A 16,818-nucleotide genomic window follows, 5' to 3' on the forward strand; every position below is an offset into this window, starting at 1 on the left:
AAAAAAAAACTTATTACAATCAAATAAGTGCTTTCAACAATAAATTAATTTAAATAATCTACTTAACATTAAAAAAGTAGTTATGATTTTTATTTTTTTTTGGGGAGAAAAGAAACACCAAATTAATGAACTTTTTTTTTTCTTTTCATTTTTTTTTTTTTTGAAACCTTCTTTTCATTATTATAAATGAAATATCATAATAATCACTATAAACGTTGCCAACAACGTTAATTAATTTGGTAGACTAAAAAGACATTAAAATCTATGAGTGTTGAGCTGTTGATTTCTTGACTAAAATCGCATTCACAAAAAATCCTTCTAAATAAATTTTTTTTTTTAAAATAAAGGTGGTCACAAAAAGACTGCCTTTTGCCGTGGTGAGCTAGCCAAGTTATTTAAAATTCAACAATCAGTCCTCCTGGGCCAAAAAATATATAAAAATAAAAAGTATATAACAAAATTGTATTCGTGGGCGCGTCCATTGCACGTATGGTCCAGTTTGCAAATATTAATTGAAACAAAAATAAATAAATAAATAAAAGGGGTTTTAACGAAATTACGGAGCACGGCGATTGGTTAAACGTTGAAAGAGTCCCGTCCGTGTCATGTGAGCCAGCCGAGCTTCATACGAGTCGGTCAGTCCACCGACCCGGTTGACTGACTTTTCGTCAAACAGTTTGATTTTCTTTTTTGTTGATTTGATCCATTCTTTCCTCTCATTAATTATTTTTTCCCCTTTTATTATTATTATTATTTTTCAAATAACACCTCCCCTTCTATCCATAATCTCTCTCTTTGGCCTTTTATACCTATTATTATCTCTACTAATACTACTACTCAACCACACGGCGCTCCCATTTTTACCATTTCAAATTTTCAACGGTCAAATATTCAAAACCACCACCCATCTCTCCCACACCACAACTCCACCTATTTTTCTCTTTCTTTTCTAAAACCCAAAAATAATAATAATAAATAAATATAATTATATTTAATTCGATTTGTTGCCTAAGTTTTTTTTATTTTATAATTTATTTATTTTTCAAAGTTGAACCGCGTTCAACACCCGGCTTATTACATATATAGAAAACACAAACCCAATTCATTCCAAAAAAAAGAGCTTTCACCAAATACAACACCAAACACTTCCGAACATTAAATTTCCTTTTAGGACCAAAATCACATACATTCTTTGAACACCTTTGGACCATTTTTTTTTTTTTTTTGGGTTTGATACATATTAACAATGATCTTTCCATGGAGAAGGAGGAGAGCCTTCCGGAGAGCCGGCAAGGAAAGGAGGGGTGAGATCATGGGAGATAACGGCTGCGACATGGAGCTCACGATACCGAACCATTACCGGTGTCCGATATCGTTGGATTTGATGAAAGATCCGGTGACTTTGCCCACCGGGATTACTTACGACCGTGAGAGCATAGAGAAATGGATTGAAGCTGGGAATTCTACGTGTCCGATCACCAATCAGGTACTGAGAAGTATCGAGCCTATTCCCAATCATACCATTAGGAAGATGATACAGAATTGGTGTGTGCAGAACCAGTCCTACGGCATCGAGCGAATCCCCACTCCTCGTATCCCCATAAGCTCCATCGAGGTCTCCCAGATTCTCGAAATGATTGCCATGGCTACTAGGAGTGGAGATGGAGCAGCGTGCCGAGATTCGCTGGCCAAGATCAAGGTTTTGGCCAAAGAAAGCGAGCGCAACAAGCGCTGCATTGTCAACAGTGGAGCCGGAAACGCTTTGTCTTTGGCTTTCGAGGCGTTCTCGAAAGCCGACGGCGGTTTCGATAAAAACGGTGTCGTTTTGGAGGAGATTTTGTCGGCTTTGACGTTGGTTTCGCCTCTAGATGGCGAAGCCAAGTCGAGCTTGGGATCGGCTTCTTCGTTGCATTGCATGGTTTGGTTTCTACAAGGTGGAGATTTATCTGCAAGAGGGAACGCAGTTTTGGTGCTAAAAGAAGTTGTTTCATCAGATAAAGAAAAGCTAGAAGCTTTCGCTGAGATTGAAGGAGCTTTAGCGGCCATTTTTAAGCTTGTTAAAGAGCCCATTTTCCCAACTGCTACAAAAGCCTCTTTAATGATGATTTATCACATGGTTAGATCATCATCACCATCACCATCATCATCATCATCATCATCATCGCTATCATCATCATCATCATCATCACAAATCGTAGAAAGATTTGTGGAAATGGGATTGGTCTCATTGCTATTGGAAATACTTGTGGATTCAGAAAAAAGCATTTGTGAGAAAGCTTTGGGAGTTCTTGATGGGATTTGCAGCACTGAAAAAGGTAGAGAAAAGGCTTATAACCATGCTTTGACCATGCCGGTTTTGGTGAAGAAGATACTGAGGGTTTCAGATTTGGCAACTGAGTTCTCGGTTTCTATACTTTGGAAGCTGTGCAAGAATGAGAGTAGGGAAGAAGGGACCGCCATGATTGAGGCTCTTCAAGTTGGAGCTTTTCAGAAGCTTTTGTTGCTCTTGCAGGTTGGTTGTGTGGAGAGGATAAAGGAGAAGATTACCGAATTGTTGAAAATTTTGAACGCCTATAGGAATTCTTTGGAGTGCATAGATTCTATGGATTTTAAGGAGCTTAAGAGGCCCTTTTGATTCATGATCGTCAAAAATGTTCTTTAATTTTCATGATGTAGTTAGTTTTTAGGAGAAAAGAGCATAAGGGTCACAGTCATTGTTTTCTGTTTTTTTTTTAATTTTTGGGGGGCAATTTTTTGCGATGTACAAAATTGAAAATGATACACCTTTGGTATGTGCCATAAATAATGCCAAGGATTAAGTTATATACAGATCATAGATGTCAGAAAATTTTGAAGTATTTTCCTGTGTGATTTTTTGATTGTTGTGAAGAGTTTGTCAACATATTTGGTTTCGTGATTTCCGAACCCCACCATGAATTTTTGCTTAATGATCTAAAATCACAAGTGTTTTAAGTAGTAATTTGCATTACGAATTACCATTAACAACTATATATAGCTATTTTTAAGTGGTTTTGGTAGAGTTGAGAATCATGTAATTACCTTCTAAATACCTAGAATATTAAAAACAAAACTATATGCTTTAAACAAATGGAAAAAGTCCATTACTGTTTAAGCCTGCAGGAACAAATTTAATTGATTGGTCACACCATATGGTAGCAAATAGAAGAACCAAATTAAAGGCATAATCTTTATTGGCGTAGTTCTTAAGTGATAACCAATATTTTCAAAGTTTCCATCTGTTTCATGGTCATGATTTAGATATGAACCACTTCAATAGTGTATATAATTTTTTATTAAAAAAAAAAAAAAAAAAAAAAACTCATCAAACAATCTCAAGCGATCTGATGGCCGGTCATGGTCATTACTAATTAAAATTTAATTTGAACAAGTTTACGGCTAGGTTGATTTACTTATTTTTTCTCTTTAGTTTTTACCCGATTAATTTATAGATTAAATCAGCTCTCTAAATATGTTTCTCTAGCAAATTAATGCAAATAATAAATATATTCAATTCTTTGTTTTGGAAAAAGTTTTTTTTTTTATAAAATTGTTTTGGAAAAAGTTGGGATGGTCAATGGTTAAAAGTTGTCATCAAGTGCCAATAATTGAGTTAGTTCAGCATAGATTAGGTCCAAACTTCAAAATGAAGAGTTGGGTACCACTGTTTAATTAAGAACAGTTTCTCGTAATTAGAATAATGCATGAAAAAATTAGGTAGGGTCCACTAATATAAGCTTAGCTGCCTTTTCTTTTCTTTTTTTTTTTTTTTTTTTTTTTTTTTGGGTAATGGATCTCATCTAACCAAGACTATCATGTCAAGTTTGGCACCAAACTTTGCAAAAGCTAATTCAAAGGACTACGCATCTCTGTCATTGCTCTTAAATTGTGATTGACCAGCTTCCTTTTCTGAACATTTTTTTTGGCATGGATTTTTATTTGGAAAACCAAACTGAATATTACAAATATTGATTTTATTTTCTTGCAAGTTCTTACATTGGTAAAAAATTAGCACTTCAATGTAGCAATTGTTCTTTTGCGAACAATGATGACGATAATAACCGTTAATATTATATTAACCTACAGATAACAAGTTCAATAGGTGTGGAGCTGAAAAAAAATCTCTTCAAATGGAGAATTTGTAGCAAGTGGGTTTTGGTTTTTTAAGATTTTATTATAAAAACTGTAGCATTTTTAATAAATGGAAGTGAATGATTTGACATCAATAAGTTTTATGGGTTTTAATGGGAATTGATGGCTTGTCTTTTATACATTTGATTTTTAACAAAATAAGCATTTTTTGAAAACAAAGTAAGATACATTCTTTTTCAATACAGAGAAAAAATTTGAGGAAACGTTTCGCCTTTGAGGTAATGCTAGTTCGTAGTGAAATATTTTGATGGTGTCGTATCAAATATTTTAGTCATCTATATCAATGGGGTAAAATTTGTACTGCATCGTTCACTTAATCTCGTATAGGTTCTGAAATTATTTATTTATTTTATTTTCTATTTTTTTTTTTAGCAGCAACAACAACATTTTAGATCACGTATATGTCGGAAAGATTGAGACATCTGCAATAATATTTTTTTTTTCAAGCCCAAAAACATCAAAACAGAGTTTAGTCAAAATGAGGCATTGTCATTAAACAATTTAAGGGGTTTCCGAACTCTTTTTTTTCTTTTTCTTTTTTTTTCTTTTTTTTTTTTTTTCCTTTCAGTCAGAGAATTCACACCAAAAATTCAGGCCACTGCCTTAAACGGGGTGAAACATAAATGACATATGAGGCATATGACCCATGAATGTGAACATTATTGTTCGATCAATAATGTTACTTAAATTAACACAAAACTAATATTAATTTAATTACGAAATAAAGTCACAGTTTGAACTGATCAAAGATCACTCAGTTTGGAAATCTGTCCATTTGCACTATACAAAACCAATTATATTTTTTTTTCCTTTTTCTTTTTGACAAATTTTATAATTTAATTTTGAGCCATTAGTTTAAATTAACCGCTACATTTTAATAACCATATCAAGGAAACTGATATAAACTAGTCAATAATTCATATATATATATATATATATATACATATAAATATGTTAATTTAAAACAACATGTTTGACCATCTGATTTGCAAAATACAGATTTTTCGTGGAAAAATTTACCACTGCCAGTTGGAATCCATTGGAACACTAATCAATCTTGGGTCTTCGATTCTTTCCAGCTGATTAAAAATTAACTAGAAGGATATAGCAGTGGTCCTCATCGACAAATTCGTAACAAAGCTCATACGTAAACCAACGATTTTAACAGACAAAATTACAAATTTTTCAAAATTCTCAGAAGATTTTGTCATAGTAGTAGATAACGACTTCATTAATTTTCCAGAGACGGACTTTCGTTTTTGCTCCGAGATTTTATTCTGCTTTTGCTGGCAGGATCATATATCAATGTTTCACATTTAGCCAACCATCCAGAAATTAATTAATTCGGTTTTGAGTCTTTCACATTTGCATATGATAGAAACTATTCCATAATATGGACCGTTCCCATTGCCAACAGTTTAATTTTTTTTTTAATATATATATATATATATATATATATGTATATACTTTAAATTATCACAAACCCAAGTCTTTTTTTATTTTTTTTTATTTTACAAATTATCACAAACCCTTCATCTAATATAACCGGACGGTACAAAAATATGTATTTAAAGACACTGATATTTTGTTTTCATTTTAAAAACAAACAAATCTCCAATATTTCTTGTCCTTATCCCATAAATTATACCAAATATATATACAATGTGCAAAAAAATAAAAAAACAAAAATTATTTATAATTTTGCTATCAAGGGTGATTTCATATGCACATGTAATTTCAGTAATATAATTTACAAATCATATGTAAATTGGATATTCATTGTAAACTGAAGAACTGTCTATCATAATATAATTGAGAATGAATTAAGTGATATACATTAAAATTTTGAACTTTAACTTAAATCTATGATTGCGTTAGAAACTTTTTGTACAAAATATACAATATAACATAGGAATTATTTCATTTACACTTTTGAGATTTGAGATAAACATAAAAGTCATATACACTTCTCCAATTGGTCTCAATTTACAAATTTACTCTTATACCATTACTAAAGTTAAAATGTTTTTAAATTCCTTTTGCTTCTTTTTCTTCTTGTTCTTTTTTTTTTTTTCCTGGCAATAATTAATTTGAAGATTTCAATTATTTATTTTTTATTAAATTTTATTTAAACTATGCGGTAACTTTTTATTTTTTAAAAAACTATATGAAAATTTTAATTATATAAGCGTTTTTAAACAAATAAGTTATATATTTGACAAATACATTTAGTTAAATATATCGAGAAAACTATCATATATTTTGTTAAATATATTTAATAAATTATGGTATATTTTAATACATTTAGTTAAATATATTTGATAAATTATCACTTTAAAAATCTTATTTGATTAAAATCATCATATAATTTTTATTAAGAAAATTAAAAAGACTATTACATAGTTTGAATAAAATTAATTAAAAAATATAGATTAATAAAAATTTCAAATCTTCAAATTAATTTTTACAAAATCATCAAGAAAATTAACTTTTTGCAAAAACAAGAAAAAAGAAGAAGAAGGCATTTAAAAGCAAATTTGATTTTAATAAGGGTAATTTAAATAGCCATAAGGTTATGTCAATGGTTTATTAGAAGCCTGAATCGTTGTTGTATTATTCCAATTGTTGGAATGTGTAAATGAAATATTCCCTTATATATAATCATTTTTTTATTATAATGTTTTTAGATCTTTATTATCAATTTTTTTGAATTAATTTAAAAGTTATAGTTTAAAAATATATTTACATAATACATTGATTCATTGATATATTAACGGGAAAGTGAACTAACCTCAATTAAAGTCTCAATTTTTTAAACTCTAGGAAGCTATTGATGGTATGCTATCAATTAAGATGGTTATTATTAAAATATTTATAATTTATCTATAACTAGACTCAAATAGTGTTTATTTTATTTTACTAAATTAAAAACTATTTTAATAAATATTAAATTTTTATTTAAAGATAAGAGTTGTTCATTGATAGAATTGAATAATTATCAAAAGTAAATTCTTATTTAATAAAATAAAGATTTTCTTCACAACTCAAGCAATAATCACAGGAACTGATATGAACGTAAAAAGCCAACGGGAACAATCAATATATGTGTTTATTTTTCTCTTGATATGACAACTAATTAAAGTATGCTTACATCTTATTTACCAAAATAATAATAATAATAATAATGTATGCTTTACATCTGTATATATTTTTTGATAATAATTACGTATTTTTTTTGGGTAATATGATAATAAATATGCATACACCTATGTATTTAATTTATATAAATAGACATAAAAGTATGTGGGTACTGTCACCCATCAATTTACGCCGTTGAACACAGAGAAGACTTTCTAGAGAGCTAAGCAAATCAAACCCTTAGATAATCCTAAAATAGTACTAGCAATTGAGCAAAAAAAAGACTTTCTAGAGAGCCAAACAAATCAAACCCTTAGATAATCCTAAAATAGTACTAGCAATTGAGCAAAAACATATATTATTTTTTCTTTTTCGGTAACCGCAAAAGCATTTGTTTATTACGTCAAACATGGAAGAATTGTATTTTTCCTGCTTTTTTTTAATTTTTTTTTTAAGATTTGTTTTCTCATTGACTATCTGACCCAAGAATACTTATGTGCGGCTGGTTTGAAAGTATTCAATTTCATATTTTCATATATGTATAAAAATGTATATTAGTCAAAAACATGAAACAGAATACTTCTCAGAGAAGAAAAGGATGTTTCTAAATAAAATAATAATAGAATTATTGGAAGAGAATTAAAAATTAGCAAAAATTATGCAAGTAGACCTTTTGGTCTTTGCCTACTTGCTGGAGATTGATGTATATGATTTGTACTACAATATTTTAAGGTAAATATTGCATTAAAAAAATAATAGTGATTAAATTACTACTTTTGGAATTCAAACCTTGCGGATTGATGAAATTATTTCTAAGACGTACATGTCATCGTTGCTTGTGTCTTTTTTTTTGGGTAAACTTATTAATTTCAAGGTAGGTGGTAAAAAGATAAGGTCTCGGTAAAAGTGATGAGGCTTTGAACAAATGGTAATGTCCAACGATCAGTGTATGCATCTTAAAACCTTATTATATTTATGCTTAGTACCATTTTTAAACATAGCCTACTTTTTGATAACTCTTTCTGTGTTTCATATATTTGAATTTATTTGTATCATCTTATTTTTCGTACAAAATTATGCATACTCATTAATTTATCTATGTAATATAAAATTATAATTGGGATGTTGGATTGAACATGACTAATTCAAATTATTTTTTATTTAAAATAGCCTAGTTCAATTTAGCATTCAGTAAAGTAAACTCTGAATAGTCTTAATATATTTTTAATTTTCTCATTTGTAATATGGATGAAAAAATATTTCCAATGACAATTACCATTTTATCATTAGCATTTATAAAATTTAGCATTGACATAAACCTTTCAATGATTAATACCAATATCAATGTCAAATTTTAACATTATCTCTCCATTAATATGTGTTAAAAAATAGCATTGTCAAATTATAAATATTATTAAATAGTAACGAAATCACTTTTGCCAATAAAAAATAAAATTATAATAATTTCAGTATTAAATGGTGATGAATCTCACTCATTTTTGTTTTATCAATTAAAAAATAATTAAAAATTAAAATTCTTATTAATAAATAGTATGAACTCCACAAACTTTATTATATAGGAGCCATTACCAAGTTTATCAATTGCAAATTTGTTGCCACAATAATGGCATTAACAAATTTTGCAACTTGCTATTCAAGAAAGGAAAAAAAGGCTTCTATATTATAATTTAGCAATGCAATACCAAAATAGTATCCCTTTACATATGCTTCAAGCCACTTTAAGAAAGGAATTTTAAATTCAAGTCATTTATTAAAAAAAAAAAATTTAAAGGATTAATTTTTAAATAATATGTCTTTATTTTTTTGGACAATGATTTCAGCATTTCATCTCTAACACCCAAAAAAAAAAAAAAAAAAAAGCCACTCTTGATGTATAAATAAATTATATACATTAAAAATATATATGAACAAATTGTAAATGTGTGTATGAGTGTTCTTAGTAATTTTTTTTGTATGAAGTGTTTGTTGTCTTTATTCAATATATAATGGTCAAGAATCTAATCGTGTGGGTTTGACTTGGGAATTCACACTGGTCAACGCTGCTATAAAATTTGCGATGTTGAGCTCTACAGGGGCAGAGCTTAGATCACATTATTTTCATTTGGAAATTGGGGCTGGCTTGGCCGGTGACCATAACGAGTCAAAGCAATATGTTGACTGATTCTTTTTTTTATGTAAATTTATATGTGTATATATATATATATATTAATATATATGATTTTCTTTTTTCACATGTAAAAAAAATTTCAACCACTTTTATCTAGAATATCTATATAGATGATTTTTTTTCGAATATAAATTATTGCTTTATCAGTGTTTGAGAAAAAATATTCAAAAAATTTTGTAGAAGAAACTCTCTCTGTATGTATATATGCTTTTTTTTTTTTTTTTGCTTTTATATATATTAGTATTTATTTCCGTGTGATGCACAATATATATAATCATAATAAATTATATAATAATGATAGATGATATTAAATATAATTTATAATAATTAATAATATTTGAAATTTTATTTAAAATTTTTATTGTTAATAAGTATATTTGAATCCTTTATTTTTTTCAATCTATACTATAAAAGTTTGTTAAAAATTATAAATTTGACATCTATATATAATACTATTCAATTATTAAATTTAAATTCAAAAATTACCTATAAAAATTACCAATATAATTTTTTCCATATATGAAATTTTTCTATTTAATTTTTCCATCTATGAAATTTAAATGCATTTATATAATTTAATTTAAATGTATTTAAATAATATTTTTCATCTATAGAATTCAAATTCCAATTCAAATATATTTTTTAGTTTATTGGAAATAATTAATTGCCATATATCAAATACTCATAATGTAATTTAATTATTTATTATTATTATTATTATTATTATTATTATTTATCCTATAAATATTTTTTTTACCTTATAAAATAAATTATTTATGGAGTTCAATTAAAAAATATTTATTTATTTAGTTTTTTCATATATAAAAATTCAAATTAAAATTCAAATCCAAATATGTTTATATGATTTAATTCAAATTCAAATGTATTTATATAATATTTTTTTATCTATGAGATTAAAATTCAAATTCAAATATATTTTTTGGTTTTTTGTAAATAATTAATTTTCCTATGTTAAATAATTAAAAATCCAATTTAAATGAAATAATAACATCATCTATATCTCTTCTATTATCTAATATATCCGTATATATTAATTTAAGAGATATTTTTTTTATATATATTTTAAAATGTTTTTGATAAAATAATTATTTTCATTAAATTTTATAACTCATTGTTTCTATTTACAATTATCTATATCATATATAGAATATTTTATCTTGTAAATATTAGTCAAATTATGTACAAATATGTATATTTATGATTAATAAAAATATGGAAAAATCTTCAATTTTGTTTTATATTAAATATTAGATATTAGATAATTTAATATTGAATATTAAATATTAAAATTATAGATACTTATTAATTTTTAGTTTAAATTTAAATTTAATAATTATGAATTTATCTATTTTTATATTTAAGAATATAATAATATAATTATAAAAAATAATTAAATGGTAGAATAATTATTTAATAATATGATAATTCTTGTTGATAAAATAAAATCAACACGGGATAGCAATTAAGATTTGAGATAGAATAAGATCACAAAAATCAACTCAGTCATAATCACAAATCAAATTAATGGTAATTAGTCTTATACAATTTTCATTACATCGTAAGTATTCAGTTATACTTTTAAAATACGAAATCCACTTTTATATAAAATTAATTTTATAGTGATATATATTAATTAAATATTGCGATATGTATACATATATATATATATATATAAGTACATTTTGAGCATTTTTTGAAAATATTGAAAAAAATGCATCATCCATTTTTAATTTTTGATAAAAAAATCAATTTCATTAGTAATTACTATATATTAATATTATTATTTTATAATAAAATATTATTTATTGCATATCCACATATAAATACATCATAATTTCATTTAAATTAATGTATTAATATATATAATGCCCATGCATTATCCTTTAAGCAAACAAAAAAAAACAAAAAAAAAAAAGAGGAAAAAAAAAAGCCCATGCATTATGAAAATTTTCAAAAAATCAAGATCAAATTATTCCTTTCAAGTTTTATTAAGATTGTGTAATTTTTTAAACAATTTGATTTCTGAGTTTTAATTATTTATAATGCTTTTTGGAATGAAATAAAATAAACATAAGTAAATATGTGGCAATGATTTTAAGATTGTAGAATTTTTAAAGTAATTTTTTTAATGTTTTTGAAAGAAACAGAATGATCATAAGGATGACACATGAAAAAAGTTTTACTAACTCTTTTACTTTTATATGTTATATAGATGTATATATTTACTTTATGATTTCGTTATAATATATATTAGGCCACATATAGGTATAATTTCATTATAATATATGTATATATATTAGGCCATATATATGTATAATTGCTTTATAATATATATGTATACTAATTAGGTCATAAATATATATTTGGTAAATAAGATAAAATTAAATATTTTATTTATTTCAAAATTATTATCATATGTAATTTTATCAATTGTTTGATATTTATGGATATTTATATTAAAAACTAATTTTTATATATATTTGCTTATATTGTTTTATAAAAAATAAAATAATGAATAATAAATAACAAGTAATAATAAATAAAATAAATAAAATATTTTTGAAAGAAATTTAGAATAATAATATGTTAATACATAGCGGATATGCTTCTTTTTTTATATATTATATATATACTCTATTTATAATCATTCATTATCCAGGTGGTTAATTAATTATATATTCCAATTTTTGCATTATATTCATGAGTAGCATGTCTTTAATTTTCTAATAATATTGGCAACTTGTACAAAGACTTTTTTGGTTTTTTCTTATTTGTATATATTTTTTTCATGGCCCCACTACAATGAACTTTTTTTACTTTTTTTTTTTTTTTTTTTTTCTTCTACGAGGACGTTCTAGAATTTCCAAGGAAACTTTATGTATGTAATACTACAACACTTCAAGCAAAACGTCTTTCCATATATACATAAATTATAATCATGGGCTAGTCCTACGTACCATGACAGTCTCTTAATGCTTAAAATCTCTATTGGTTAAATAAGTTTTTAGTGGTTGAGGGATGGATAATTCTTGACTGATAATTAAACTCTTTTTTTTTTTTTAGTTTTTATTCTTTTCCTTTTTGTCCATTTATTTACGTCATTTGTAATGTTTGGATTTTGGTTTTTTTAACCCAATTATGGTATAATTTGCTTATTTCAAATGTATATTAGTATTATTATTCTTTTTTACATGACTGCGGTGTAATTTACTTATTTCAAATACTTATTAGTATTAATTAATGGTAGTTTAAATTTATTAGATATTTCAAATAACTATAAATTTACAAAAAATAAAAATAAATATCAAATTAAAAATCATTTAAAATTTTTTTAATTTATTTTTTTATTTTTCTCTCTTAAATTAAGTAAGTTGATTGTGATCTATGTAATAACTCTAATTATTAATTGACTTATGTTTAAAGCAGTGTCAAGGTAAGGCCATCAAGGTGTGGTCTTGGCCCCAATTAAAATTTTTATATATATATATATATATATTAGAAACATAGAAATAAAAGTATGTTATAATAATAAATAAGGTAATTTTATTTTAATCTTAAAATATGGAATTAAAAACAATACAAATATTCTAATCAATAATAACAATGTACTAATGTACTAAACAATAATTGAAGTTAAAGTATATATTTTATAAATAAATGGCTATAACAATCTTACCCGTGCTTGAAAGTGTAAATTGTAATTCCATTATCCATAGTTGATAATCCTAATTTTAGCTAATATATCTTCCTTATTTTTACAGATACTTAAATTTCAGTTTTAAAACCCTTCAATATTCATTAATTTCTCCTTCTCCATCTCTTTTGAAGCGAAAGCACTGATTTAAAAAATCATTCTGGTACAAACATTATATTCTTGATTTTTTTAGAAATAATTTTCGAGAACCAAACTTGGCACAACTTGAATAAGTGCTTAATCAAATATTATATTTTTATAAAGATTCTATTATTAAAAAAGAAAGAAAGACAACAACAACAACAACAAATATATATATAAAAAAAAATCATTTTCTAATGTTTTTAAGTATTTTTATTTCGATTATATATTTTATTATTTTGAGTTTTGTGTATGATTGTTATTTATTTTTAAGTATTTTAGTCTTAAGCATTACATTGTCTTGAAAAAAATATATATATATTAAAGAGCTAGTTAAACAAGGTTGAACCGGCCATGGTCAGCATGCAGTAGAAATTGATGCTCAAAAAAAAAAAGCATGCAGCCGAAAAATGTAAAGCAAAGAAAAGAACACGTTACTGATGTGTTAATCAATAAAATAAGAATACACATATATTAAATATATATTAAGTAAATATTTTGCTAGAGTTCCGTTAATATTACATTTAAAAAAAATAAATCCGTAAGCTAAAAATAATAATAATAATAAATCCGTAAACTTTGAATTCAAAGCCACATCTTTCGGTTATTGTCATGTACATAACGAGCTTTTACTCTTCCTGTGTATTTATAATACAAACACACCGAAAGGAACAAGTATAATTTATTCTTCAAAAGTATTTTGACTGTATAACTAATGCGTGGTCTTTCTTCATTACCAAAAAAATAAACATTTCGTGGTCTTTCTTCTCTATATAACATATGAATTTATTTGTTGGGGGATAATTTTCAATTTATCTTTGGAGACAATGCTAATATGATTTTAAAAATGGAACCCATATTATTTTATAAAAATTTAATTAGTTACCTCATGATTTCACTTTCTCATTTTTATTATTAATAAATTAAATAAAAATAAAATATTATCATATAGAACCAAGTTGGCCCAAAGCATTTGGGTTTCATTTTTAATATTCACAACAACATGTTAAAAGGATATTATCATATAAATCACTACAAAAAAAAAAAATAATAATTAACTAAAGAACTTCTAATTATGTCACGAAGAGAATCTAAGTTTATTTTAAAATTCTAGCTATCGAAAAAGATAATTTTTTTATAAGTTTATTTAATACTACATTCAATGAAAAATTCTCATCTACTCCAAAAGTGAAAGTGGGGCTTTAAAATCAATTTCAAAACACAACACTAAGTGGAAGAGGAAGACAGCTGCTTTGATTGTATACTACATTGAATCGGTGTTGGGATAAGATCTCAAGTACATGCATATATATTGCCACGCATGCGTTGTCATTTTAGTTTCTTTTTCTTTTAGAGATTAAATCATGATTGTTTGCAATCTCTCTTTTCAAGGCCAAAAAAATTAAACGCAGTTCCTTTATATTAATAGAGAGTTGGGACAAATTTCAAAGGTTTCTTACCGGACATCAATAATTGAGAGAAATCTCATAGGTTGAGAGGCTCAACAGTTGAGAGTTTAGGACCACAAATGCCGTCTTACAAAACTATTAGAATGATGACCAAATAAATGGTTGTTGGATGGATACTTTGGGCATGAGCCGCCATTAAAGGTTGGTTCCATCTCAACTCGTACAAAGATTTTCTCCATATTCTTTGCCTTCCATTTTTGGACTTATACATAGATCTACTCCACAAAATCATGCACTATATGAAACACTAGCCCAGATTTCTTACAAGCAACCATCTTTTCAATAAAAATACAAAAATAGAGGAAAATGATTGATAACTACCACAAATCTTAGAGCTACAAGAAGGTATTACTACAATACTTATACTATGTTATTTTGTATATAATTTTTAGTAATCATATACAGTATAAATCAAATATTGCATAATTCGTATAATTATATATAAATTGTTAGTGATTGATTATAAATAATTTGTTATATTAAATCACACTCATGTAACAGTTAGATTTTGATTTTTTTTTTCTTTCTAGAGCTTTATTTTTTTTATTTTATTTTTAAATTTCTTCTGCATGAGAACCACAAAATTGTACATAAATAAGAATTAATTCCCGTGACTCAAAACCGTACCCAGTTGGAAATATCAATATTTCCAAATTTGACCAAATGTGTAAGTGGGCGAAAGGGAGTGTTCATTGGACAAAAGCTAATTGAACTAGAATTAATGGATAAGTCAGAGAATTGGAATGAACTCGCAAGTCAGTCCACCAAACGTGGTTACGTGATTCTGGGAATCACTCTTCATTCAAAGTCACAAAATCACTCTTTATTATTCCCATGCACAATAATGCTTTCATTATCAAAAATATTCAAAGTCTGCTTATATATATGTATTACCGAACATGAATGCTGATGATGATATCAAACACCTAATAATTCAAACAAAACGTTTAATCCAAAGGGTGAAAAATTTGCAACTGAGTTGGACAATTTCAATTACGAAAGATAAAAAGCTATTAAATATTATTGTGCACAGGAAAATAAAGATTGAGGATTTTTGGTCATTTTTTGGAACTTGAGTGAAAGCTACTATGTATAGGGGAATTTTTATTTATACCTTCGACTTCTATTCTAATTACATTTAGACTTCAAATTTTTGCAAAAATCATTATTTGGCTTTTATTTGTTAATTTTAACAGTTAAAAGATATAATTGCATTTTCACAATATCAATTAAATCAAAAAATTAATTTGAAAAAATTAACAAATTGGTTTATTATGATAAATATGGAAAATTAAAAAAAAATGATGATTTTTTAAAAATTAAAATTAAAATATAATTATAGCAAAATTAAAAGACTTAAACGAAACTTTTCCCTATATATAGAAAAGACAAGATCAAAGTAATTTGTGGGCGTGGCTTTGAATTCAGTAAAAAAGTTTCCTGTATGGTGTATATTTGTCTCGAGTCTCAAACAAAGTACATATTTGATAATTAATCATGATACTATGTTACATAGAAACAAACAAATGTGTGAAAAAAAAAAAAAAACAAAGGTTTCACATTGAATCTGGAAAAACTGGAAAAAAAAAAAAAACAAAATCTGGAAAAACTAAAAATGTATACTTTTCTCCAATAAAAATGTGATAAATTTTCTAGGATAAATTTTCCACACTTTCACACCCATTTATGCGGTCCATAATCCAATCAAAACGATAAATTTATAAAACACATATAATTTTGACCAAAGAGTATATATGGTATGAGAAATTATAATGTGGAATATATAATGTAAATTTAATTTGTGAAGAATTGGTCATGCTGATCCAGCAGATTAAGATATATAAAAGACTTTGAAGAATTAAACGACTTGTTTTTCACGCAGCATGCATGTGAGAAATATTGCTTAGAGAGATATCCTTTTACATTTAGACTTAGACAACCACTCTAGAACAGCAGTTTTTAGAAACCCATTAGCCAATAAGAGCTTTTTTCCAAAA

The 16,818-nt window shown here is 26.0% G+C and overlaps 1 protein-coding gene across 1 annotated transcript; it reads left to right on the forward strand.

The window, feature by feature from the left end:
• Positions 1-1,094: 1,094 nt before the first annotated feature.
• LOC107434444 (U-box domain-containing protein 21) lies at positions 1,095-2,858 on the forward strand. The gene has a single exon (XM_016045915.4). It carries the CDS (start codon positions 1,247-1,249, stop codon positions 2,633-2,635), a length of 1,389 nt encoding a protein of 462 aa, XP_015901401.2. The 5' UTR covers positions 1,095-1,246; the 3' UTR covers positions 2,636-2,858.
• The last annotated feature ends 13,960 nt before the right edge of the window (positions 2,859-16,818 follow it).

The sequence above is a fragment of the Ziziphus jujuba genome, chromosome 12 (assembly GCF_031755915.1).
Source record: "Ziziphus jujuba cultivar Dongzao chromosome 12, ASM3175591v1".
Taxonomy (NCBI): Eukaryota; Viridiplantae; Streptophyta; class Magnoliopsida; order Rosales; family Rhamnaceae; genus Ziziphus; species Ziziphus jujuba.

Bases quoted from the DNA above. Each gene is read 5' to 3' on its own strand.
- LOC107434444 (XM_016045915.4), top strand. From the start codon at position 1,247: ATGATCTTTCCATGGAGAAGGAGGAGAGCCTTCCGGAGAGCCGGCAAG.